The sequence below is a fragment of the Chiloscyllium punctatum genome, chromosome 32, assembly GCF_047496795.1.
Source record: "Chiloscyllium punctatum isolate Juve2018m chromosome 32, sChiPun1.3, whole genome shotgun sequence".
Classification (NCBI taxonomy): domain Eukaryota; kingdom Metazoa; phylum Chordata; class Chondrichthyes; order Orectolobiformes; family Hemiscylliidae; genus Chiloscyllium; species Chiloscyllium punctatum.
In genome coordinates this window covers 42162451-42190098 of record NC_092770.1, presented here as the reverse complement: position 1 = coordinate 42190098, position 27648 = coordinate 42162451, and the positions used below count along the sequence as shown (strand labels likewise).

The 27648-nt window shown below is 42.4% G+C and overlaps 1 protein-coding gene across 2 annotated transcripts in view; it reads right to left on the bottom strand.

Annotated features, from left to right (window-relative positions):
- Positions 1-23632, bottom strand: part of fbxo7 (F-box protein 7) — a 54622-nt gene extending 30990 nt beyond the window's left edge. Inside the window, exons 1-3 of one of the 2 annotated variants that reach the window (XM_072552175.1) lie at positions 23505-23619; positions 15228-15287; positions 8563-8745 (exon numbers count right to left, since the gene is read on the bottom strand). In XM_072552175.1, the coding sequence (XP_072408276.1) occupies positions 8563-8684 (122 nt within the window). In that variant the 5' untranslated portion in view covers positions 8685-8745; positions 15228-15287; positions 23505-23619. Of the gene's footprint in view, positions 1-8562; positions 8746-15227; positions 15288-23504 lie in introns of both variants that reach the window. The other variant, XM_072552173.1, reaches the window with a different exon arrangement.
- Between the last annotated feature and the right edge of the window lie 4016 nt (positions 23633-27648).

The window sequence follows — 27648 nt, the reverse complement described above, 5'->3', positions numbered from 1 at the left end:
TTAGAGTAGGTTAAAGGTTGGCGAAAAATTGAAGGCTGAAGGGCCTGTAACTATGGGTGTCAGTGTAGGGCCAGCGTTTGTTGCCCAGCTTTAGTTAGTTACTCTTGAACTGATTGCATCCCTAGGTCATTTAAGCGTCAACTAATTTGTTGTAGGAGTCATGTGCAGGTCAGACCAAGTAAAAAATCACACAATTGCTTCAATGCCCACCCTCCCCACCTCCCAACAGTGGTCAAACCAGATCACCCATTCCCCACCCTGCCACATCAAACTCAATCTAATCTAATCCAATCCCCCTTCCCACACTGTCAGATTCAAGCACCCCAGGTCAGTCACCCAACACACTGTTGGATCCAATTTCTCCAGCCCTCTCCAACCTACCTTAAACACCTATCTGCCCCACCACCCAACCCAGCTGGCATCCCACTAACCTGACACCCGACCCACTCAGCACCCTAACAACATACTTACATTCCATACTTACTCTTTGACAGCAGCTGTCAAAGTGGTTGTCAGGATTTTTAATTTTGAGAATGTGCAGCTGAAAGCTGTTTAAAAAAAAAGGGGGTGTAGTTTACCTTCCTCTCACAGGTCTGCCCCATGAAAACCCGTCAGAATGGAAATACGGTTCAGCATTTAGGAGGCAGCCCTGAATGGAATGTCTTTTCAGTAAGCAGAGTTCCCTTATTTTGTAATAAACAAGGGCCAGAGTGGCAATCTGTGCAAGATTATGCAGTGAAATCTGCCCCTATAGTCTAATTTGTCAGAAGTAACTATTTTACGTAATTTCATTTGAACTATCCAATGTTGCTGATTTAAATAGAGACTTTCAGAAATCAATTTTCTTGGGCAATTCCTCTCAAATGTGGAACGATGGGGATTCCACAGAACATGGTTGTCTGACCAGCAGATTATCTGCCCTCTTATTTTTAATTCTGGATTATAGATTCGTCATGGTTCTGGACTCTCCCATCTTTTGGAGAAGTAACAAAGAGGATTGATGAGGGCAGAGCAGTAGATGTTATCTATATGGACTTTAGTAAGGCATTCGACAAGGTTCCCCATGGGAGACTGATAAGCAAGGTTAGATCTCATGGAATACAGGGAGAACTAGCCATTTGGATACAGAACTGGCTCAAAGATAGAAGACAGAGGGTGGTGGTGGAGGGTTGTTTTTCAGACTGGAGGCCTGTGACCAGTGGAGTGCCACAAGGATCGGTGCTGGGTCCTCCACTTTTTGTCAATTACATAAATGATTTGGATGCGAGCATAAGAGGTACAGTTAGTAAGTTTGCAGATTACACCAAAATTGGAGGAGTAGTGGACAGCGAAGAGGGTTACCTCAGATTAAAACAGGATCTGGACCAGATGGGCCAATGGGCTGAGGAGTGGCAGCTAGATAAATGTGAGGTGGTGCATTTTGGGAAAGCAAACCTTAGCAGGACTTATACACTTAATGTAAGATTCTGGATTAGTGGTGCTGGAAGAGCACAGCAGTTCAGGCAGCATCCAACAAGCAGCGAAATCGACATTTCAGGCAAAAGCCCTTCATCAGGAATAAAGGCAGTGAGCCTGAAGCGTGGAGAGATAAGCTAGAGGAGGGTGGGGGTGGGGAGAGAGTAGCATAGAGTACAATGGGTGAGTGGAGGAGAAGATGAAGGTGATAGGTCAGGGAGGGGAGGGTGGAGTGGATAGGTGGAAAAGGAGCTAGGCAGGTCGGACAAGTCCAGGCAAGTCAAGGGGACAGTACTGAACTGGAAGTTTGAAACTAGGATGAGGTGGGGGAAGGGGAAATGAGGAAGCTGTTGAAATCCACATTGATGTCCTGGAGTTGAAGTGTTCCGAGGCGGAAGATGAGGCGTTCTTCCTCCAGGCGTCTGGTGGTGAGGGAGCGGCGGTGAAGGAGGCCCAGGACCTCCATGTCCTCGGCACAGTGGGAGGGGGAGTTGAAATGTTGGGCCACGGGGCAGTTTGGTTGATTGGTGCAGGTGTCTCGGAGATGTTCCCTAAAGCGCTCTGTGAGAAGGCGCCCAGTCTCCCCAATGTAGAGGAGACCACATCGGGAGCAACAGATACAATAAATGATATTGGTGGATGTGCAGGTGAAACTTTGATGGATGTGGAAGGCTCCTTTAGGGCCTTAGATAGAGGTGAGGGAGGTGTGGGCGCTGGTTTTACAGTTCCTGCAGTGGCAGGGGAAAGTGCCAGAATGGGAGGGTGGGTCGTAGGGGGGTGTGGACCTGACCAGGTAGTCACGGAGGGAACGGTCTTTGCGGAAGGCGGAAAGGGGTGGGGAGGGAAATATATCCCTGGTGGTGGGGTCCGTTTGGAGGTGGTGGAAATGTCAGCGGATGATTTGGTTTGTGAAGGTTGGTAGGGTGGAAGGTGAGCACCAGCGGCGTTCTGTCCTTGTTACGGTTGGAGGGGTGGGGTCTGAGGGCGGAGGTGCGGGATGTGGACGAGATGCGTTGGAGGGCATCTTTAACCACGTGGGAAGGGAAATTGCGGTCTCTAAAGAAGGAGGCCATCTGGTGTGTTCTATGGTGGAACTGGTCCTCCTGGGAGCAGATACGGCGTAGGCGGAGAAATTGGGAATACGGGATGGCATTTTTGCAAGAAGTAGGGTGGGAAGAGTGTAATCCAGGTAGCTGTGGGAGTCGGTGGGTTTGTAAAAAATGTCAGTGTCAAGTCGGTCGTCACTAATGGAGATGGAGAGGTCCAGGAAGGGGAGGGAGGTATCAGAGATGGTCCAGGTAAATTTAAGGTCAGGGTGGAATGTGTTGGTGAAGTTGATGAATTGCTCAACCTCCTCGCGGGAGCACGAGGTGGCGCCAATGCAGTCATCAGTGTAGCGGAGGAAGAGGTGGGGAGTGGTGCCGGTGTAATTACGGAAGATCAACTGTTCTACATAGCCAACAAAGAGACAGGCATAGCTGGGGCCCATACGTGTGCCCATGGCTACCCCTTTGGTCTGGAGGAAGTGGGAGGATTCAAAGGAGAAATTGTTAAGGGTGAGGACCAATTCGGCCAAACGAATGAGAGTGTCAGTGGAAGGGTACTGTTGGGGACGTCTGGAGAGGAAAAAACGGAGGGCTTGGAGGCCCTGGTCATGGTGGGTGGAGGTGTAGAGGGATTGGATATCCATGGTGAAGATGAGGCGTTGGGGGCCGGGGAAACTGATGTCTTGGAGGAGGTGGAGGGCGTGGGTGGTGTCTCGAACGTATGTGGGGAGTTTCTGGACTAGGGGGGATAGGACAGTGTCGAGGTAGGTAGAGATGAGTTCAGTGGGGCAGGAGCATTCTGAGACAATGGGTCGGCTAGGGTGGTCAGGCTTGTGGATCTTGGGAAGGAGGTAGAACCGGGCAGTGCGGGGTTCCTGGACTATGAGGTTGGAAGCTGTCGGTGGGAGATCTCCTGAGGTGACGAGGTTCTGCGTGGTCTGGGAGATGATGGTTTGGTGATGGGGGGGGTGGGGTCATGGTCGAGGTGGCAGTAGGAAGAGGTGTCCTTGAGTTGGCGTTTGGCTTCAGCGGTGTAGAGGTCAGTGCGCCAGACTACCACTGCGCCCCCTTTATCCGCTGGCTTAATGATGAGGTTGGGATTAGAGCAGAGGGATTGGAGGGCTGCACGTTGTGAGGGTGAGGGGTTGGAGTGGGGGAGGAGGGTCGACAGGTTGAGGCGGTTAATGTCCCGGCAGCAGTTGGAAATGAAGAGGTCGAGGGCAGGTAATAGGCCAGCGCGGGGTGTCCAGGTGGATGCAGTGTGTTGGAGGTGGGCGAAGGGGTCCTCGGAAGGTGGGCGGGAGTCCTGATTGTGAAAGTAAGCTCGGAGGCGGAGGCGATGGAAGAAGTGTTCAATGTCACGGCGTGTATTAAATTCATTGATATGTGGACGGAGGGGATGAAGGTGAGTCCTTTGCTGAGGACTGATCGTTCGTCCTCAGTGAGTGGGAGGTCTGGAGGGATGGTGAAAACTCGGCAGGGCCGGGAGCTGGGATCTGGTGTGGGTGTGGAGCTGGGAGTGGGGTCGGAGCCAGTACCTGGAGTGAGTGTGATGGTGGGGGGGAAATGGGGGTGGAGGCATGAGCAGGGGTAATGTTCCCCTCGGGGTTCTGGGGGTGGGAATAGTGACAGTGGGGTCTGTGGGGGGCATGTCAGCAGAATGCAGGTGAGTAGCGCTGGTGGGGGCGGAAGTGGTGGTGATCATGGCAGTAGGGGTGGTGGAAGTCACTGAGCGTGTGGCATCAGCGATGATGTGAGGGCCGGAAGTGGCTGTGGGAGTGGCCATGATGGGGGCAGAAGTGACATCATCACTCAGCGTGGGGGTGGTAGCTGCATCAGCCACATTACCCCACTTAATGTAAGATCCTAGGGAGTGTTGCTGAACAAAGAGACCTTGGAGTGCAGGTTCATAGCTCCTTGAAAGTGGAGTCGCAGGTAGATAGGATAGTGAAGAAGGTGTTTGGTATGATTTCCTTTATTGGTCAGAGTATTGAGAACAGGAGTTGGGAGGTCATGTTGCGGCTGTACAGGACATTGGTTAGGCCACTGTTGGAATATTGCGTGCAATTCTGGTCTCCTTCCTATTGGAAAGATGTTGTGAAACTTGAAAGGGTTCAGAAAAGATTTACAAGGATGTTGCCAGGGTTGGAGGATTTGAGCTATAGGGAGAGGCTGAATTGGCTGGGGCTGTTCTCCCTGGAGGGTCAGAGGCAGAGGGGTGACCTTATAGAGGTATACAAAATTATGAGGGGCATGGATAGGATAAATAGGCAAAGTCTTTTCCCTGAGGTCAGGGAGTTCAGAACTAGAGGGCATAGGTTTAGGGTGAGAGGGGGAAGATATAAAAGAGACCTAAGGGGCAACTTCTTCACGCAGAGGGTGGTACGTCTATGGAATAAGCTGCCAGAGGAAGTGGTGGAGGCTGGTACAATTGCAACATTTAAGAGACATTTGGATGGGTATATGAATAGTAAGGGTTTGGAGGGATATGGGCCAGGTGCTGGCAGGTGGGAATAGATTGGGTTGGGATATCTGGTCGGCATGGACAGGTTGGACTGAAGGGTCTGTTTCCATGCTGTACATCTCTATGACTCTATCATACAAACATTCTTCCCACTTTCACCCATAATTACATCTTTTAAGTCTTTTAAATGTACTAGCCAGAGCCTCCACTGGCCCCAGGATTAGCTGATATATTCAAACCCTGATGTGCACTATCATTGTGCTCCCCGTGGCTCATGACTGAAAAGTTGAAATAGCTCCTCAACGGCCTGCCTGTTAACCCAATGAGCTCAAAATGCACATAGGGTCACAGAGATGTACAACATGGAAAGAGTCGCTTTTGTCCAACTCGTCCATGCCGACCAGATATCCTAACTTAATCTAGTCCCATCTGCCAACACTTGGCCCATATCCCTCTAAACCCTTCCTATTCTTACACCCATCCAGATTGCCTTTTAAATGCTGTCATTGTAGCAGCCTCCCCACTTCCTCTGACAGCTCATTTCATAAATGCACCAGCTGTATAAAAAATTGCCCCTTGCATCCTTATTAAATTTTACCCCTCTCATCTTAAACCTATGCCCTCTGGTTCTGGACTCACCCATTCAGAGAAAAGACCTTGTCTATTCGCCTTATCCATGCCCCGCATGATTTTATAAACCTCTATAAAGGCCACCCCTCAGCCCCGACGCTCCAGGGAAAACAGCCTCAGCCTATTCGGCCTCTCAATATAGTCAAACCCTCCGACCTTGGCAACATCCTTTAAATCTTTTCTGAATACTTTCAAGTTTCACAACATCCTTCCTATAGCAGAAATTGCCAGAACTGCACACAATAATTCAAAAGTGGTCTAACCAATGTCCTTTACAGCATAACATGACCTCCCAACTCCTATACCCGATGCCCTGACCAATAAAGAAAGCATACCAAATGCAATCTTCCCTATCCTGCATGGGAGGGGAAACAGCTCCCATGAAAGATAGAGAGCTCCTGGCTCTCCTCTTCCCATACTTACTACAAACATTGCCTCAGATTCTAGAGGCAGTGTGATCCATTCCACATTTTACAAATTCGATTTTCTGATTTTTAGCACTTATTTGCTCTTGGTCATTTCCTTTCCCCCATCCCACCCCTCCTTCAAACTGTTCCATTTTGCTAACTTTTCCTCTTTCTACTCATTCCTGCCACTTCAGCTGCATGCATATGCCCAATCTTTCATTCGCTTTATTCTTGTTATTAACTCGTTAATTAGTGTAACTATCTTGCATTTTTCTCTCATGACTATTTTTACTTTCTTCTGCTCCTCTTTGCACTGTCGCTATTTAATTGCTGCTAGTGTTCATCCTTTGTTTTAGGTCTGAAGAAGGATTACATCAATGTCTCAAATTATAGAGAATGTGGTATCCAACTTCACACAATAAATTTGAAGAGTGTAAGGACCAGTAGACAGTCAGACCAATAGATAGAGTAGACAGTCAGAAACTTTTTCCACGGGTACAACAGAGTGTTACAAGGGGACATAAATTTAAGGTGAAGGGTGGAAGGTATAGGGGAGATGTCAGGGGTGGGTTCTTCACCCAGAGAGTGGTGGGGGCATGGAATGCGCTGCCCGTGGGAGTGGTAGAGTCAGATTCATTGGCGACCTTTAAGCGGCATTTGGATAGGTACATGGATGGGTGCTTAATCTAGGATAGAAGTTCGGCACAACATCGTGGGCCGAAGGGCCTGTTCTGTGCTGTATTGTTCTATGTTCTATGTTCTATGACCAGTCTTGCCAGTCTTAATGTAACCAGGGTTAAGTAGAGTTCACTGGCAGATATGATTGGCTTGTTATCAGTCAGGCAGCCTGCAGAGAGCTGGGAATAACTCCATAATAAGTATCTTTCAGTTATTTGAAGAAATATGAATATAAATACACAAGGTCATAGTTTTAAATCAATTCTACAATGCACAATTAAAGACACTATGAAATAGGAAACAGAAATAGTTTTACAGAGACCTAATCCAAAAAAAACCAAGTACGTTTAAAAGTACTCCTTGTAGACGTCCTAACACTCCTGTGCATAAACAGAGGACCTTAATTATCCCTAATAACAAGTCAGTTAAAACAAATCAGGAACAGATCAGAGATTTTGCAAAACATATTTGAGTTACATGATTCTGTAGAATCATCACAAAACAAAATTTTCATAACTTTATACATAAGCAGATTTCTATTCTTAAATAGAATCAAAGTGTTTTTGTTCAATTTATGTTTTTTTGGTGGGGGGGGTGGTTTACTGCATTCAATATTAAAAGATCTCACAAATAAATGTCTGTTCATAAAGTTAGCATTAAACATTGAACTTCCAACTATTTTAATGAAGAACACGGTTGATTTAAGATGATTTATCAAATCTTTTAAAAGCTTCGTTCAGGTGGAGTGAACTCTGAATTCCAGTACAGTAATTGTAATTTGTGCAAGTTAAAAACAAAGATATTTTCACAGATGGAAAATAAACTGGATCATGAGCCAGAGGAAGCGAAGTTAAAAGGGACCAAATACTTGATCGAATAGTTCCAATTTCTCAGCTCCAAATCACAATTGCAAAATGCAACATGGTCTCAGCACATATCTCTAAAGGACAATACTTCACACTTTTTGCTGCCTAAAACACTTTGCACATCCTGACCCTTTGATGAATCCCTTACACAGCAATTTATCAAAGACTTGCCAACGCACACATATTACATTCACTTTATTATTCTTGTCTAACGTTGTGTTTATCTTCAAACAAATAGTAACTAAGTAAATCTTCTTTTAAATCCGAAAATAAATAGTACTGATTTTTAAAATTAATAAATAGGTTGTTTTTGTGCTGCAAATCCTGTATGTCTGTTTATTTATAATGATATGGAGGTACCGGTGTTGGACTGGGATAGATAAAGTTAAAAGTCACCCAACACCAGGTTATATTTCAACAGGTTTATTTGGAAGTACTAGCTTTTAAAGCACTATCCGATGAAGGAGCAGCGCTCCGAAAGCTAGCACTTCCAAATAAACCTGTTGGACTATAACCTAGTGTTGTGTGATTTATATTTATAACGAATTCACACCTTAGTCACCAAAACTTTGAAACTATAATTTTGAGTGATCCAACATTAATAGATAAACAGAATTAGCAAGGTTTCAGTTCCTGTAATAAGCTCTAATAGCATAGCTTGCTACCTTGACATCCACCAGTAGGAAAAATTTAACGTGGTAGTAACAAAACAGAAATTTGTAGAACAGCACAACATGCCAACTGAGCAAAAGCCTAAAGTTTCTCATAGCCTGCTCATACTTATAATTTTCAATAAGAATTACAAGGTATCAGTTGTGATTTCCACTATACCTCTATGTTCTAAAATAATCAACATTGTCAATAATTTGTTGGTTGAGCATCATAAAAACATTTCAGTCAGTAAAATAACCCAGTCGACAACATGAAAATAAAAACCTTTCCCATATCAAACCATATTAACAGTACACTTAGTATATTTAATCATAAAAACAGCAAAGTGATTCTGCTTCACTTGCCTGTATCCCATGGATGGTAAAAGACAGTTAGTAATCTTACTGCGCAGGTCAGCGAGAGTAGGCTCATCCTGCTCCAACTCCACCCAACCTCTCTGTCTTTGAACTCGCACACGCAGTTTCATTGCAGCTGACTCAACATGAAGTTGTCAACTGCTGTTGGAATTTCTGCAGGTGCAAGAGGAGCTGGAGGTAAGAGAGAGGTTAAAATTACAGTATTGTTCTGAAAAAATATTGAATCATTTTTTAACTGAAATGTTTGTTACTAGGTTTTGTGGCATTCGTGATAACTTTGACAACATACACATTGAAACACCAATGGTGTCATGGAAATGTACCAAATTGAAGGACTATTAAGTGTGAAGAGAGCAAATGAACAAATGGTCACCTCTACCACATATAGAAAGTGGGACCAAAGTGGGAGCTCTAGACAGGCTGGAACTTATCATAAATGAGAATATAATCCTTGAATAATGTGTTAATTAAGATCAGGGTTATGAGAAAGTGTGAACAATTTATACCCTAAGCATCCAGTGACACTTCATAGAAACATCATAGTCTGCCATAATTTAAAAGAAAGCATATTATTTTTCTTTTTTCATTCTAGCATCACATGACAAATTTATATTGTATGTTTCACATCCTAAAGATTCCCCAATTATTTTTCTAAAGTAAAGTATCCACCTCTGCACCACAATCAGCAATGAGGAAAATGACCAGTCATTAATGACTAGGTCATTAAGAGAACTCCCTGCCTCCTTTGACTAGTGCTTTTGTTTCTTTATTTATCTGTACAAATAGACATTGTTATGAAGGTGTAGGGGTGTACTGTACCTTTAAGAGAGTTGAAAAGCTACCAAGGACTGACAAAGCAAAGAGAGTCCTGAACAAGGTAACAATGTAACACTTGGACGAAACAAAAGCAGTAGGTGGGTAGCCAGGGAACAAAAAGAAATTTAAGTTCGGCCAGTTTAAATTATGCCCCAAGATACCAAAATCCAATCAAATTTGAATTTAGTATTTTGATAATATTAAAAACAATGAAAGGATCTGATGTTTTCAGGTAGAAAACCAGACATTTTGAACAGTTAGGGGAAGAATTGCTCTCTGAAAGGTACCTGTCTTAGGGAATGTGCACCGCAGAACATAAAGGCTGACCTGGAGAGAATCTACAGAGGAAAATCAGCAAAGCTGATTGGCTTTGAAACATGATTTTTTTTTGTAAATCTTAAATTGGGAATTTTTTAAAAATTGGACTAGTTTTGTAGAGTGGGAGGTAAAAGATAGGTTTAAGAGAAAGGAGTTGTAAATAGTAGTTGGTTTTAATATTCTCTGCTGGACTTAAACAACAAAGTTATTAAATTTTACTTTAAATAGTGACGTCTGGGATAGTTCTTTGCCTCTTAAATTTTAACAGATTATAGCACGAGGTGAATCTTTTCTGTGTGGCTGGTTTAAATTAGCAGAGAGGTTTACCCCATGTCCTAACAGTTTGGGGGCTTTCATCTGCGATTTGAACAGGTTTAGACAGATTCAGTCTGAGATTTGCACAGGTTTAAATAGATTAGGGATACAAAAAAGCCCAGTAGATTTAAACGCTTTCCGGTTAGTTTCCTAGACCTTTAAATAAAATGTAAGTGAGACAATTTGTTTAATTTTGGTGACTTGCAGTTGGTTAAATTAAAAGTGAGAGAAATGGCTCTTAAAATTGCTAAAGAGGTTCTGGGATTTGAAGGCGAGTCTCAAATTTGCCAAGAAAGTTTAGAAGGAAAGAAAAAGGCCATACTTTTAAAATTAGCAAAGAGGTTAGAGTTGAGTTCAACCAAGGACAAAAGCTGAAATTGTAACGGAATTGCTCAAACACTTAGATGTGTCAGAGAAACAGACAAGTGCAGTCGAGGTAGAAAATTTAAATTACGATTAAGGTAAATGGAGTTAGAAGATAAACAAAGGGAGAGAGAAAGTGAGAGAGAAGAAAGAGAAAGCCAGACAGAAGAAAAAGAGAGAGAAGATTCCTGGCTGAGCAAAGAGAGGAGGAAGGGAGAGAGAAAAAGAGAATTTGAACCAGAGAAGGTGTGATTTAGTCAGCAAAGTCAAGTAAACAGGATGGAGATTAAAAGAGAAGGTAGTGTTATATATAAATATGTCAAAACTCCAACACATTTTGATGAGAAAGAATTGAAAACTTCTTTATTTCATTTGAAAAATTGGCTAGGCATATGGAGTGGTCCAAGGATTTATGGGTAATGCTAGTTCAGACTCAACTGTCAGATAAGGGGTCAAGAGATTATGAAGAGGTCAAACAGGCTATTTTAAGTGCTTATGAATTGGTACCAGAAGTGTATAAACTGTGGTTCAGAAACAACCAGGTCAGACTTACGTTGAGTTAGAAAGAATTCAACATTGTCATTTTGATAGATGGGTGTGTGCTTGAAAGATAGATAGGCCCTATGAGGCTCTAAGAAAGATAATTCTGCTGGAGGTGTTTAAAAACTTACTCCCAGAGATTATAAGAATTCACGTTGAGAAGCAGGAAGTTCAGGAAGTGAGAAGGGCAGCTGGATTAGCAGATAAGTACATGTTGGTGCATAAGATAAGCTTCTGACCAGAATTTTGTTCTGAGGGATAGAAGTTGGGAGAAGGTAAGATGCTACACTACGAAACTAAGAGTAGAGTAAGAATTTACTGTAAGAATTCTACTAGTAAGAATTTACCACAGGTGAGAAAAGAAGCCCAAGAGTGTGGAAAGGAGGTGAAAGGCATTAGGTGTTTCCACTGTGGTGAAGTGGGACACGTAAAGTCACAGTGCTGGTCGTTAAAGAAAGGAACTGTGGGAAAAGATGTGGTAAAAGAAGCTCAGCAAGTGGCATCAGTGAAGGTAGTAAAGGAAACCCCAAGAAGAGCTGAGGAGCTGCAGGAGAGTGCACAGCCTAGGCAGGGGCTGGGTATGGAGTAATTATCTGATCTCTATAAAGAATTTGCCTCTGTGGGTAAGGTTTACTCAGAAAGAACAAGGGGAGATGGGCAAGTAGTTATAATTTTGAGAGACACAGGATCTAACCAGTCGCTGATAGTATGAGACGAGTAAACTTGCACTTTTTCTGATCGGTTACCTTAGAATGTGGTAATTTGTGGGATAGATAGACAGACAGAAATTTAGCGTTCCCCTATGTAAGTCAGGTTGGAGTGCCAACTCAAGATTGGGGAGATTACAGTGGGAGTGATTGACAGGTTGTCAGTTTCAGGAATCCAGTTTGTTCTTGGGAATGATTTGAGCAGGGTCCAAGGTGGGAGTGACATCTCTTGTTGTGGAAAAGCCGAAGGAAGACCAAGAAACTGAGGAGTTAAAAACAGAAATATCCTGGTATTTTCCCAGACTATGTAGTAACCAGATCCCACTATCATAAGTTGCAGCACAAAGCAAAAACTAAAGAGAAAGATGAAGAAAGGAGTTGAGGTTCAGTTAGCGGACACCCTGTTTGACATAATGGTGCAGGAAAAACCTGAACAGACAGAGGGTCAGACAGAAGTGTTTAGCCCCGAAAGGCTAAGGGACTTGCAGCAACAGAAAACAAGATGATAAAAAGACATTTATGTGGATGCATACTACAAAACAGAGGCAGAGAATATTTCAGAGGGTTATTATCTGAAAGATAAAATCATCGAAGGAAGTGGAAACCACAGCAGGTCAGCGCAGAGGAGAAATGGGCCAAAGTATACCAGATTGCATTAACAGTAGCATATAGAGAGGATGTGTTATGGGTAGCACATGAACTACCTGTAGGAGGTCACCTAGGGGATGAAAGGCTAAAGTACAAAAACATTTTTATTGGCCTGGAATGTACAAGGACGTGGTTATCTTTTACCGTACATGTCATAAGTGCCAAATGGTAGGAAAGCCACAGGCAGTAATAAAACTAACACTTTTGTTGCCAATTCCTGCATTTGAAGAACCTTTCACAGGGGTTATAAATGAGCGTAGTCCTCCAGGGAACTAGAAGAGAGAAAGAACTGGAGAAACAGGTGTTAGTTACTGCCCCGCAGAGCAAGGAATCAAATCCAGATGGTGTGGATTTTGATGTGCTTCAAAATAGATTAAATCTTTGAGTGGGATAAGTTAGTAAACTATCTGTCTCACGAGCATAGAACACAGTTAAAAGGTTCGTTACGGCAGTATAAGTACATATATAAGAATCAGATGCTATTGTACATGACATAGGGAATATTGCTCCAATAAAACAACACCCCTATCACCTTAATCCTTTCAAAGCCGGATAGCAGGAGGTGGAGGCAATGCTCAATAAGGATATCATCGAACCAAGCCATAGCGAGTGGAGCTTGCCGATTGTTTTAGTTCCCAAACCAGACAGGACTCAATGTTTTTGCATGGATTGCATGGTAGGTCGGACAAAATCGGACTCATATTTAATTCTAAGATTGGAGGACTATATCAAGAAAGTTGGACAAGCCAGTTACATCACCAAGGTGGACTTACCGCGTGGTTACTGGCAGGTACCTTTACCAGAGATGATAAAATAAATTTCTGCATTTATAACCCCAAATGGGCTATATCAATTCAAAGTGATGCCCTTTGGAATGAAGTACCCGCCATTATGAATTATGAATAGAGTTGTGCCTGGGTTAACAAACTGTGCAGTCTATTTGGACAATGTAGTGATCTTTAGTAAGTCCTGGAAAGATCACATGGTACAGTTGGCAGACCTCTGTGGCCAACTACGAGAAGCAAAACTGGTAATAAACATCAACAAAACTGAATTCGCGAAAGCAGAGATGCCGCTCTTGGGACATAACATTGCGTTCTGTGGGGTCAACCTTCCATGAACAAAGATGAAGGCCATTGAAGAAATTCCATGACTAGCCTCAAAGAAGAGGTGCTTCGACTGTTGAAACTAAGCAGATTCTGTCGGAAGTTTTTTCCAAACTTCAGCAGTGTAGTGGCATCATTAACTGATTTGCTGAACAACAACACAAAGTTTCGGTGGACAGAACAATGCATTCGACCATTTGAAAGCAATATTAACCACTGCATCAGTTTTGGCTACACCAAACTTTTCAAAATCTTTTAAAGTTGCCATCGATGCTCATGACATAAGAGTTGGACCTATACTGCTACAGGAAGATGAGGATGGGATTGAACTGCCAGTTGGTTACTTTTCGAAGAAACTCAACATCCACCAGAGGAAATATTCCACGATCGAGAAAGAACTATTGAGTTTAGTATTGGCCGTACGACATTTTTAATGTGTATGTCATGAACAATGTGTCGGAGACAGTTGTGTACACAGATCACAATCCTCTTACATTCTTGGAATGCTTTAAAAATTAACTTACATGTCGTACATGTTGCAGTTTGTAAATATGCAATTGCAAATGCATTATCGCACATTTAACTGGAAAACAGTAGATAAGATTGTTATCTATTCAAAGTTAATATATGTCATGATATTGTGGTTAAGGAATAGATTTTAAAAAAGCCATCTTTTCATTATGATGGTTCTTTTTTTCTTAAGGGGGGGCGTGTTATGAAGGTGTAGAGATGTACTGTGCTTTTAAGAGAGTTCAAAAGCTAGCTACGACTGACAAAGTACAGAGTCCAGTACAAGGTAACAACGTAACATTTGGTTGAAACAAATAGCAGCAGCTGGGTTACCATGAAACAAAAAGAAATTCAAATTCTGCTAATCAGTTTAAATCACGCCCCAAAATACCAAAATCAAATTTGATAGTATTAAAAACAATGAAAGGATCCGATATTTTGGGGTATAAAACCAGACGTTTTGAACAGTTAGGGGAAGAATTGCCAAAGACCAACGAATGCAGACTGCTAGCTGAAGAGCTCTCTCACAGGTACCTTGTCTTGGGGGAGTCAGTGCAGCAGAACATCGAGGCCAACCTGGAGAGAATCTACAGAGCAAAGTCTGCAAAGGAGAATTGGCAAAGCTGACTGGCTTTGAAACGTGATTTTATTTTTATAAATCTTAATCGGCATTTTCTTTTTAAAAAATTGGACTGGTATTGTAGAGTGGGAGGTAAAAGATAGGTTTAAGAGAAAACAGTTGTAAACAGTAGTTGGTTTTAATATTCTCTGCTGGACTTAAAAAAACAAAGTTGTTAAATTTTACTTTAAATAGTGACCTCTGGGATAGTTCTTTGCCTCTCGAAATTTAACAGATTACAGCACGAGGTGAATCTTTTCTGTGTGGTTGGTTTAAATTAGAGAGGTTTATCCCATGTTGTAACAAATACAGGCACTCATGGTAAAAGCTCAGCCAAAAGACATCACATCTATTAGGATGCCATTCATTGCTTTCATCAGTTACCACTGCTAATCTTACTTCAAAAGGAGCTAAATATTCACAATTTTTATAAGTGATCCAAATTACACAAAATCAGGACATTTGAGGGATAACAGCCTCAATTTGCTGACCAAGGTGATCTAGGAGAGTAACAGCTGTTCCGTGTTCTCCTTCATGCACAAGCTTTGGATTTTAAAATTTTTTTTCCTAACCATGCTTTAAAAGTTTGATTACCATCTGAGAAAATACAGAAGATGCATTTCTACAAGCTTACAAGTCATGGGGGACACAGTCCAAGGGCTTGAATCACACTGAGCAAACATAGATGATTACAGTAAGGCCAATTAATACCTTATGATCTCATGCTGGAGTTTCTAAGTGCAATGTCCTCAAACCAAGCATCTTCATTTGCTGCAAAAAGATTAACTCCTTACGATCAGTAATGGGACCATATATGAATGATTCTACAGTGTTCAATCATTTACATTTATTCACACAAGTTTATTAATTCTGATCTCACAGAATAAGGACAAATACATAGTCTTGAACTGACATGTCAGACAATGCCCATCACCTTCATCTTCATCTTCAATTCATGAATCGCCACTGAACATCCCTTGGTATTATCACTAAACAGAGTTAACGAAACCAGCCATTGTAGCAACATAGCCATAACAGAGTGGGAATGGCTGGGTATGTTCTGACAAATACCACACCAAATGGTTCCTCAAAGCCTCTTCACTTCATATTAGCTTCAAATTAGCAGCCTGATTACATGCTTACACCGTGTTAGGATATGTCTAATAACCAATCAGGAAATCTGACAGACCATCTGCTTGCCACTGAACAGTCCTCTCCCCTGGCATTTAGTAGTAAGGTATACCTACTGTCTGTTTGACACTGCAGAAATTCACTCCCAAGCTTACTTCAACATCATCTTCCCAGACCAATAACTTCTTCCACAAAAAAAAAGCAAGATCATTAAACTTATCAGCACCATTAAGTTTGTCACCAAAATCTACATTATGTCAAGTTGGATAGAAGTAACAAAAATCAGCAAAATCATGCAATTTCAAACTTTCAGATTTTTGGCCTTTGACTTGGCACACACCTTTTTGGTCAAGTATATCCTGTTCCACAGACTACTTGCAAGGAAATAACATATGCACACAGGGCTTTCATTCATTCAAGTTTGTTTAAAGATTACAATATCCTCTGGCTTTTGTGTCTCAGTCATGACTTAGTTAATCACATCCTTGCAACAGTGAACTTCAGGTCCCAAACATCCAAGGAAGTGCTGTGTTGTCAAATGTATCATTACTTGGAGGATTTAAATCAAGCCCTCAGTAACCTCAAAGATTAATGCGAAAGAGCTCATTGGTTTATTTTGAAGAGTAATTAAATTATCTACACTGACCTGGCCAATGTTTATCCCTCAAGCAAATCACAAAATAAGATATGGCTATTAACATATTATGAATAGCAGGAGCTTGCTCTATGAAAACTGTCTGGCAGGTTTCCTGCACCAAAACCAGTGCTACGCAAAAAGTACTTAATTTGCTGTCATGGATCATTCTGTAAAGTACTATAACTCCATATTTTTTAATGTAATATGATAACCAAATTTCTTTCAGTCACCCTTGAGGACTTGAGAGAAAGTGAGGACTGCAGATGCTAACGATCAGAGTCAAAAGGTGTGCGGCCGGAAAAGCACAACAGGTCAGGCAACATCCAAGGAGCAGGAGAGTCGACATTTCAGGCATAAGCCCTTATACCTGAAACTTTGACTCTCCTGCTCCTCGGATGCTCCCTGACCTGCTGTGCTTTTCCAACACCACACTGACTCCTGAGGACTTGCTACGGGATTGTACATCACTGCCTCAGCCAATCAACATCAACGTTTTTTTTTCTCCCGATATAAATTTCAATATCTGAAACTTGGCATTCTTGCACTTTTCCCTATAGTGCGAGAGAAAAAACTTCTACTCCACATCTTTCTTCAGCAATGAAAAGAAATAAATGTATGTTCTTCCAAAGTCAAAAAAACCCAAATGTAGTTGAAATTCAGAATATGATGAAAGGCAAACGTTGATAAGAAAGAAAACAATAAAATATTAAAACAAATAAGAAAGGGATGATCACCTTCTTGGGATTGTATTATAGACCCGTTAATAGTCACAGCGAAATTGAGAAACAAACTTGTAAGGAGATCTCAGCTATCTGTAAGAATAATAGGGTAGTTATGGTAGGGGATTTTAACTTTCCAAACATCGACTGGGACTACCATGGTGTTAGAGCTTTAGACGGAGAGGAATTTCTTAAGTGCGTACAAGACAATTTTCTGATTCAGTATGTGGATGTACCTACTAGAGTAGGTGCAAAACTTGACCTACTCTTGGGAAATAAGGCAGGGCAGGTGACTGAGGTGTCAGTGGGGGAGCACTTTGGGGCTAGCGACCATAATTCTATTCGTTTTAAAATCGTGATGGAAAAGGATAGACCAGATCTAAAAGTTGAAGTTCTAAATTGGAGAAAGGCCAATTTTGATGGAATTAGGCAAGAACTTTCGAAAGCTGATTGGAGGCAGATGTTCGCAGGTAAAGGGACGGCTGGAAAATGGGAAGCCTTCAGAAATGAGATAACGAGAATCCGCAGAAAGTATATTCCTGTTCGGGTGAAAAGGAAGGCTGGTAGGTATAGGGAATGCTGGATGACTAAAGAAATTGAGGGTTTGGTTAAGAAAAAGAAGAAAACATATGTCAGGTGAATCCTTAGAAGAGTATAAAGGATGTAGGAGTATACTTAAGAGGGAAATCAGGAGGGCAAAAAGGGGACATGAGATAGCTTTGGCAAATAGAATTAAGAGAATCCAAAGGGTTTTTACAAATATATTAAGGACAAAAGGGTAACTAGGGAGAGAATAGGGCCCCTCAAAGATCAGCAAGGCGGCCTTTGTGTGGAGCCACAGAAAATGGGGGAGAGACTAAATGAATATTTTGCATCAGTATTTACTGTGGAAAAGGATATGGAAGATTATAGACTGTAGGGAAATAGATGGTGACATCTTGCAAAATGTCCAGATTACAGAGGAGGAAGTGCTGGATGTCTTGAAACGGTTAAAGGTGGATAAATCCCCAGGACCTGATTAGGTGTAACCGAGAACTCTGTGGGAAGATAGGGAAGTGATTGCTGGTCCTCTTGCTGAGATATTTGTATCATTGATAGTCACAGGTGAGGTGCCGGAAGACTGGAGGTTGGCAAATGTGGTGCCACAGTTTAAGAAGGGCAGTAAAGACAAGCCAGAGAACTATAGACCAGTGAGCCTGACCTCAGTGGTGGGCAAGTTATTGGAGGGAATCCTGAGGAACAGGATGTACATGTACTTTGAAAGGCAAGGACTGATTAGGGATAGTCAACATGTCTTTGTGCATGGGAAATCATGTCTCACAAACTTGATTGAGTTTTTTGAAGAAGTAACAAAGATGATTGATGAGGGCAGAGCAGTAGATGTGATCTATATGCACTTCAGTAAGGCATTCAACAAGGTTCCCCATGGGAGACTGATTAGCAAGGTTAAATCTCATGGAACAGAGGGAGAACTAGCCATTTGGATACAGAACTGGCTCAAAGATAGAAGACCGAGGGTGGTGGTGGAGGGTTGTTTTTCAGACTGGAGGTCAGTGACCAGTGGAGTGCCACAAAGATCGGTGCTAGGTCCAGTACTTTTTGTCATTTACATAAATGATTTGGATGCGAGCATAAGGGGTACAGTTAGTAAGTTTGCAGATGACACCAAAATTGGAGGTGCAGTGGACAGCGAAGAGAGTTACCTCAGATTACAACATAATCTGGACCAGATGGGCCAATGGGCTGAGAAGTGGCAGATGGAGTTTAATTCAGATAAATGCAAGGTGCTACATTTTGGGAAAGCAAATTTTAACAGGACATACACTTAATGGTAAGGTCCTAGGGAGTGTTGCTGAACAAAGAGATTAAGTAATTCACATTCAGTTAAGTGATCAGGGACATCAGAGTGTGACTGTAAGCGAGACAGGCAGGGGGAACTTGAGTTCAGGAGTAGAGGAGCCTCAGCCCTTGACCTTGACCAACAGGTACGAGATTCTTGCTCCCTATACAGATGAGGAAAAGGGCTTTTGACAGGATGAGTCAGCTGACCACAGCACCATGGTGCAAAAGGCCATTCAAAAGGGGCAGCAAAAAGACAAGTAGTTGTTATAGGGGATTCTATAATTAGGGGGACAGATAATATCCTAAGCAAGCCGGATTGGGAGTCTCGCATGGTGTGATGCCTGCCCGGTGCCAGGGTGCGGGACATCTCCAACCGGCTTGAAAGGATATTGGAGAGGGAGGGGGAGGATCCAGTTGTTGTGGTTCATGTTGGGACGAACAACACAGGCAAAGCTAGGATGGAGGACCTGTTTGGGGATTATCAAGCACTAGGAAGGAAATTGAAGTACAGGTCCTCAAGGGTCATAATCTCCGGATTACTGCCCGAGCCATGTGCCAATTGGCATAGGGATAAGAAAATTAGGGAAGTAAACACGTGGCTAAGGGATTGGTGTGGGAAAGAGGGATTCCATTTCATGGGGCATTGGCATCAGTTTTGGAACCAGGGGGATCTGTACCGTTGGGACAGTCTCCACCTGAACCGATCTGGTACCAATGTTCTAGCGAAGAGGATAAATAGGGTGGTCAGTAGGACTTTAAACTTCTGAGATGGGAGGAAGGGAAAGTGAAAGCGACAGGGAGTATGGAGTTAAATGGGAAGATAAGCAGGAGGATAGCATGTATGCATGTGGATTTAACCTTGAGGCAGATTAGGAATGCAACAAAAAGGAAGGATAATTTAGGACATCTTATGACTTCCAATATCTCTAATGATAAGAACGTTAGCATTAAGGCACTTTACCTGAATGCTCGTAGCATTCGTAACAAAGTAGACGAACTAACGGTACAGATCATCGTGAATGATTATGATGTGGTAGGCATCACAGAGACATGGTTGCGGGGGTTCAGGACCGGCAGTTAAACATCAAAGGATTTACAACTTATCGAAAAGACAGGGAGGTGGGCAGAGGGGGCGGGGTGGCCTTGTTAGTTAAGAACAAAATTAAATCTATGGCACTGAATGACATAGGGTCAGATGATGTGGAGTCTGTGTGGGTGGAATTCAGGAACCACAAAGGCAAAAAAACCATAACGGGAGTTATGTACAGACCTCCTAACAGTGGTCAGGACCAGAGATGCAACATGTACCGGGAAATAGAAAAGGCATGTCGGAAAGGCAAGGTCACGGTGATCATGGGGGACTTCAATATGCAGGTGGACTGGGTAAATAATGTTGCCAGTGGATCCAAAGAAAGGGAATTCTTGGAATGCTTACAGGATGGCTTTTTGGAACAGCTTGTCATGGAGCAGGCTATTCTGGAGCTAGTGCTACGTAATGAACCAGACTTTATAAAAGATCTTAAAGTAAGGGAACACTTAGGAAGCAGCAATCATAATATGGTAGAGTTCAGTCTGCAGTTTGAAAGAGAGAAGGCAAAAGTGGGTGTAATGGTATTACAGTTAAACAAAGGTAATTATGAGGGCATGAGAGAGGAACTGACGAAAATCGACTGGAAGCAGAGCCTAGCAGGGAAGACAGTAGAGCAAAAATGGCAGGGGTTTGTGGGTATAATTGAGGACACAGTACAGAGGTTCATCCCCAAGAAAAGAAAGATTATCCGGGGAGGGATTAGACAGCCATGGCTGACAAAGGAAGTCAGGAAATGTATCAAAGAAAAAGAGAGACCCTATAAAGTGGCCAAGAGCATTGGGAAATCAGAAGATTGGGAAGGCTACAAAAACAAACAGAGGATAACAAAGAGAGAAATAAGGAAGAAGACGATCAAATATGAAGGTAGGCTAGCCAGTAATATTAGAAATAATAGTAAAAGTTTCTTTCAATACATAAGAAACAAACGACAGGCAAAAGTAGACATTGGGCCACTTCAAACTGATGCTGGAAGGCTAGTGACGGGAGATAAGGAAATAGCAGGAGAACTTAATAAGTACTTTGCGTCAGTCTTCAAAGTGGAAGACAGAAGTAATATCCCAACAATTAAAGGGAGTCAGGGGCTGAGTTGAGTATGGTTGCCATTACAAAAGAGATAGTGCTAGAAAAGCTAAAAGGTCTTAAAATTGACAAATCTCCTGGATCCAATGGGCTACATCCTAGAGTTCTGAGGGAGGTGGCTGAGGAAATAGCAGACGTGTTGGTTGAGATCTTTCAAAAGTCACTGGAGTCAGAGAAAGTCCCTGATGATTGGAAGACCGCCGTTGTAACCCCATTGTTCAAGAAAGGATTAAGACAAAAGATGGAAAATTATAGGCCAATTAGCCTAACCTCGGTTGTTGGTAAAATTCTAGGATCCATCATTAAGGATGAGGTTTCTAAATTCTTGGAAGATCAGGGTCGGATTAGAACAAGTCAACATGGATTTATAAGGGGAGGTCGTGACTGAGAAACTTGTTAGAATTCTTTGAAGTGGTGACAAGTAGGTTAGACCAGGGAAACCCAGTGGATGTGTCTATCTAGACTTCCAAAAGGCCTTTGATAAGGTGCCACATGGGAGGCTGCTGAGTAAGGTGAGGGCACATGGTGTTCGAGGTGAGCTACTGGCATGGATTGAGGATTGGCTGTCTGACAGAAGGCAGAGAGTTAGGATAAGAGGTTCTTTTTCGGAATGGCAGCCGGTGACAAGTGGTGTCCCACAGGGTTCAGTGTTGGGGCCACAAATGTTCACGTTATATATTAATGATCTGGATAAGGGACTGGGGGCATTCTAGCAAAGTTTGCCGATGATACGAAGAAAGGTGGACAGGGCAGGTAGTACTGAGGATGTGGGGAGGCTGCAGAAGGATCTAGACAGTTTGGGAGAGTGGTCCAGGAAATGGCTGATGAAATTCAATGTGAGCAAATGCGAGGTCTTGCAGTTTGGAAAAAAGAATACAAGCATGGACTACTTTCTAAACGGTGAGAAAATTCATAAAGCCAAAGTACAAAGGGATCTGGGAGTGCTAATCGAGGATTCTCTAAAGGTAAACATGTAGGCTGAATCCGTGATTAAGAAAGCGAATGCAATGTTGTCATTTATCTCAAGAGGGTTGGAATATAAAAGTAGCGATGTGCTACTGAGACTTTATAAAGCTCTGGTTAGGCCCCATTTGGAGTACTGTGTCCAGTTTTGGGCCCCACACCTCAGAAGGGACATACTGGCACTGGAGCGTGTCCAGAGGAGATTCACACGGATGATCCCTGGAACGTTAGGTCTAACATACGAGGAACGGCTGAGGATCCTGGGATTGTACTCATTGGAGTTTAGAAGCTTAAGGGGAGATCTAATAGAAACTTACAAGATAATACATGGCTTGGAAAGGGTGGACACAAAGAAATTGTTTCCGTTAGGTGGGGAGACTAGGACTCGTGGGCACAGTCTTAAAATTAGAGGGGGTAAATTCAGAACAGAAATGTGGAAACATTTCTTCAGCCAGAGAGTGGTGGGCCTGTGGAATTCATTGCTGTGGAGTACAGTGGAGGCCGGGACGCTAAATGTCTTCAAGGCAGAGATTGATAAATTCTTGATGTCACAAGGAATTAAGGGCTATGGGGAGAATGCGGGTAAGTGGATTTGAAATGCCCATCAGCCATGATTGAATGGTAGAGAGGATTCGATGGGCCAAATGGCCTTATTTTCACTCTTATGTCTTATGGTCTTATTACGTGACACAATGATACATTGAACAAACATGGATTGTCAAGTCTTTCATCTTTCAGAATGGATTGGCTGGTTTCATATCTTTAATATGTATGTAAATCCCAGAACTTCTTTTATTCTCAAGATAATTTAAGGTTTTGTAACAAAAGGTGACATCTCAGCTCAGCCAGTACTTTAAAAGGTGACAGTCAAATTGGTTCTATTTACAAAGTTATATATAAGTCATACATAAAATTATACATAAATATATATTATATGTAAACATTAAAATTATATATAAAAATTATATGACAAAGATTATATGGATTCACTACCTGCATTGACTACTTGCAGATTCTGCATTTTTTGAGCAAAATATAATGTATCTGCAAATGTAATTCTGCAAATACAAGTTCACCCATAACAGATGAAAGACTTAATCTAGGTTTGTTCACTGTATCACTGTAATCGTTTGCTGTAAATCCTGGGTCGTATGGTCCTGCTCCACAACCACCTGATGAAGAAGCAGCGCCTCGAAAGCTAGTGCTTCCAAACGAACCCGTTGGACTATAACCTGGTGCTGTGTGATTTTTAACAATATCCCACCAACGTTTGTAGGAAATACACACGGTGACATTACACAACAAAAAAAAACACGTTGATTTACCGGATCCTATTATAAGCAATTTCACTTTCGTTTCTGAAGTTCCATACAGCTCACGTACCAACCACAAACTGCACTGCCCACACAAGCTGGCGGCCTTGAGCCTGCACTGAAGCTGCATTGACAGACTGCCATAAAGCCGGATGCAGCGGGCCGCTCCTGGGGCCTAGTTCTGCAACAGACCGAGCTCCGGGTGATACTTACAGGTAACGGGAAAGAAAGGGCAGGCCGTCTGCTCTGCTGCGCTGCGCTCAGGCTCTCCGACTCGGCTGGGATGGATATGTCAGCCGCAGTCTGTTCCCGGTCACTATGGTGATTATTACCGCCCACCCCGCAACCAGATACCCGCGTTAGCCCCGCCCCTCCCGGCTGCGCTCCGCCCCTCCCGGCTGCGCTCCGCCCCTCCCCTCTCTGCCCCGCCCCGCCCCTCTCCTCCTCCACCCCTCCTGGGGCGGGGCCACCAACTCCATCGACTGCGCCTGCTCCTACTGTAACCAATTCGGCGCATGCTCACAACCCTCTCGCTGTGTGTTGGAACAGCAGTGGTACACAGCCCAGTACTGGAGAGAAAACTAAAACTGAAATTGCTGGAAAGGCTGAGCAGGTCCTTGCAGCACCTGTGAAGAGAAATCAGAGTTAACGTTTCGGGTTCGGTGACCGTTCCTCAGAACTGATGGCAGCTAGGGAAATGTCGGTGCATATGCAGAAGATAGGGTGGGGGGAAGGATTATTGGAGAGGTTTGCAGCACTGATGTCGATCACTCAAAGACTTCTCACTAATTTTTAAAGTGTGATGTGAGCTTTGCTTCTATTCAACGATTCACTCTCCGCTGTTCTTAAGAAGGCTCACCGGGACTCAAAACGTTAACCCTGTTTTCTCTCCACAGATGCTTCCAGACTTGCTAGGTTTTTCGAGCAATTTGTGTTTTTGTTTCAGCCTGCACTGCTGTTTGTAGAAGAGATTTACAAAGATGAATGACCCTCTGACAGAAATCAGAGCGGCACGGTGGCTCACAGCACCAGGGTCCCAGGTTCGATTCCAGCCTCGGTGACTGGCTGTATGGAGTTTGCAGTTTGCACATTCTCCTGTGTCTGCGTGGGTTTCCTCCCACAGTCCAAAGATTAGGAATTGGCCATGCTAAATTATCCATAGTGTTAGGTGCATTGGTCAGAGGGGAAATGGCTCTGAATGGGTTACTCTTCAGAGGGTTGGTGTGGACTTATTGGGCCAAAGGGCCTGTTTCCACACTGTAGGGAATCTAATCTAATACCCTCACTTAACCTACTCAACGTATCTATTTGCAAACTCTGTAACATCCTCACAAGTTTTTCTCCTACCTTTACTCATAATATCATAAGCAAATTTGGTCCTTTACCTAACTCACAATCATAAATAATTCAAACTCTAACACTGATCCCAATGGCATTCCATTTGTTTGCTAACCTGAAAATTATCAATTAATCCTGGCAAAGAAATACAAAAAACTGCATTCTGGAATTCAGGACAAATGAGAAATCCTCTTCGAGGGTCTGTCCACAGCAATCGGCATGCCAACACCTTTCTTGCATTGATTTCTGGTTCCAGGCGTTGCTATCGCACATGGACCTCATAAGTAAGAATAAAAGAAAAATTAGCAGGCATGCTGCCCAAACGCCATATGCTCTTATCTAATGCACTAACCATTTAAATTGCACCTTGTTGAATGTCTTTTTCAAAATCCAAATAAACTGCATCTATTGGTTTCTTTTATCCACCCTGCCTGCTCCATTCTGTAAGAACTCTAATAAATTTGTCAAACTATTTCCCTTTCATAAAGCTATGTTAATGGTGCTTGATTGTATTATGATTTTATAAATATTTTACATCTTATTAATGATGGATTCTAGCTGAACTGGTCTGAAATTTCATGCTTTTGTTCTCCTTTCTTTCTTGAACGCAAGTATTACGTTTACTATTCCACGGGACCTTCCAGAATCTAGGGAACTTTGAAATATTATAACAATACATTCATATATTTACAGCCACTACTTCTGAAACCCTAGGATGCCGGCCATCAATTACAGGTCTTGCAAGTCTTTAGTTTTCCCAATGTGATAAGACCATAAGATCACAAGGCATAGGAATCAAAGTAGGTCAGTCAGTCCACTGGATCAGCTCCACCATTCAATGAGATCATGGCTGATCTAATAATTCACCTTCTTGACCTTTTCTGATAACTCTTGGTTCTCTAGTCTTGAATATACTTAACAATCCAGCCTCCACAGCCCTCTGCAGCAAAACATTCCACAGATTCACCACCCTTTTAGAGGAGAAATTCCTCCTCATCTTTGTCTTAAATGGATAGTCCTTTATTCTGAGATAATGCCCTCTGGGCCTAGATTCTTCCACAAGGGGAAACAATCTTTCTACATCTACCCTGTCAAGTCCTCAAGCATCATGAATGTTTCAACAAGGTCACCTATAATCAAAATTCTGATGTAAGGTGTGTGATTTACAATTATTTTAATAGTAAGTATGATTTCGATTTGTGTGTCTCTCCATTTTAAGGATTAACAGAAAAACAAAATACCACAGACGTTGGAAACCTGAAATAAAAACAAAGTGTTGGAGAAATTCAGCAAGTCTGGCACCATTTATGGAGAGGGAAACAAAGTTAATGTTTCAAATCTGATATGATTCACCTTCAGAATATTCTCATAGTTAACTCTGAAGCAATTATTGTTTCTTTTAAAGTACAACCTGACAAAAATAATTATTAGAGACTGGTTGGAATTCTTCCTTGGGAGAGTTTTTACAAGAAAATAACAGAAACAGTTGTGTATTGAGCTTTCAGTTTAAAAGTCAGAAATTGATATTTTTCCTTTTGATTGAGGAAGCAACCATTGTATATATATAAAAAAGCCTTTGAATTTCAGTTGGGCAGCTTTTACAGAAGTATTGGCTGAAGCTGGATGTGTGAAATCATTACTCATAAAGAAGGGAGATTATTCAGTTCTGTTATGAAATAAATTGCCTCAGTGGAAGGAAGAATGTTTGAAAGTCCAAGAGGTTTTTGTTTAAAACATGAAGGTGTATTTGAAGCTGAGAAACTCTACTCTCAGTTATATGAAGGCTCAAGGAAGAGGCAATCAGATGCTCAAGACCAGGAATAGAAGCATCTGTTAGGTCAAATCTATGTGTGATTGTGTATCAGAAAAAGGAATTCTCTCTCTTTAAATTTGTGTTCTGTGTAAGCATTTTTGATTATCTATTCATCTTCATTTCTTTTGGATAATAAACTTCTGTTTTATTGTTAAAACCAAACCTGCAGCATTGTTTGCTTAAGTTTTAGTTTTCCCAGTGTGATAAGACCATAAGATCACAAGGTGTAGGAAGACCACCTTGATAAACCAAAAACATGTCCTAGCAAGCCAGATTTCGGACTGGAATCTAACTTGTTCAGTAGTCACATCTGCTGGGATCATAACTCTGATTCCTCTTGTTTTAAGTTGGACTAATTTCATTGAACCACATAATGACTACTTCTCCTATGGCCACTAAGGTATAGAAGGGACTTAAACCTTAAGCTTCTAGTCCAGATTTTTCATCCAGATTAGTAAACCATATTTCTGAACCTGTGCACTGGAGATTCCTGTACAGTGACCTCCTACTGCAAAACTGTTCCAGAACTACATGAATTCAGCAGCAAAGAAAATCTTTATAGAAACCATACCCCCTTCTGCAATGGTAAATAGGGTCCACGGTGGAGAGTGAGGTGTTATGGCTGAGAGAATCAGGCCAGGTGGAGGAAGGGATGACAGCTCTATGAAGGTCAGGCTGGGGTGGGAAGGGAGTTTGGGTTCAGGAATATCAGGCCACCAAAGAAAGGTATGCGAGGTAAGGAATTCGACATGCCTGGAGGTGTATATTCAGATGCAGAGGAAGTCACATCCAGTGGCAGCCATTGTTCATCAGGCTGACAGGTGATAACAAAATGGTGGGACTGTAGAGATGGTCAGGAAAGTGATCTTTGAACATGTTATACTACAGGAAAGAGAGGTCAGACTGGGCTCCAGTGCTCGTCTAGTTGGATTGGGCCAGGGGTCTGCAATCAGGTCAAGACAGGGAAGGGGAACTGTTGGGGTCAGATTTAGCAGATAGGGAGCATGGTGAATTGAAGATTCAGTTTAATAGTTACCCAGGCTTTAAAGTTTGAGAGGTTTCTAATCCTATAGTTTTTCCTGGTTAAGTAATTTGCTTAAGTGAGTCAGCATTCCAAATTCACTGACTTAAATGAAGTCACAGGTGCACTGCAAATTCAATTTCCTCGACGATTCTAATGAAGTTAGTTTCACTGGGGATTCCAAA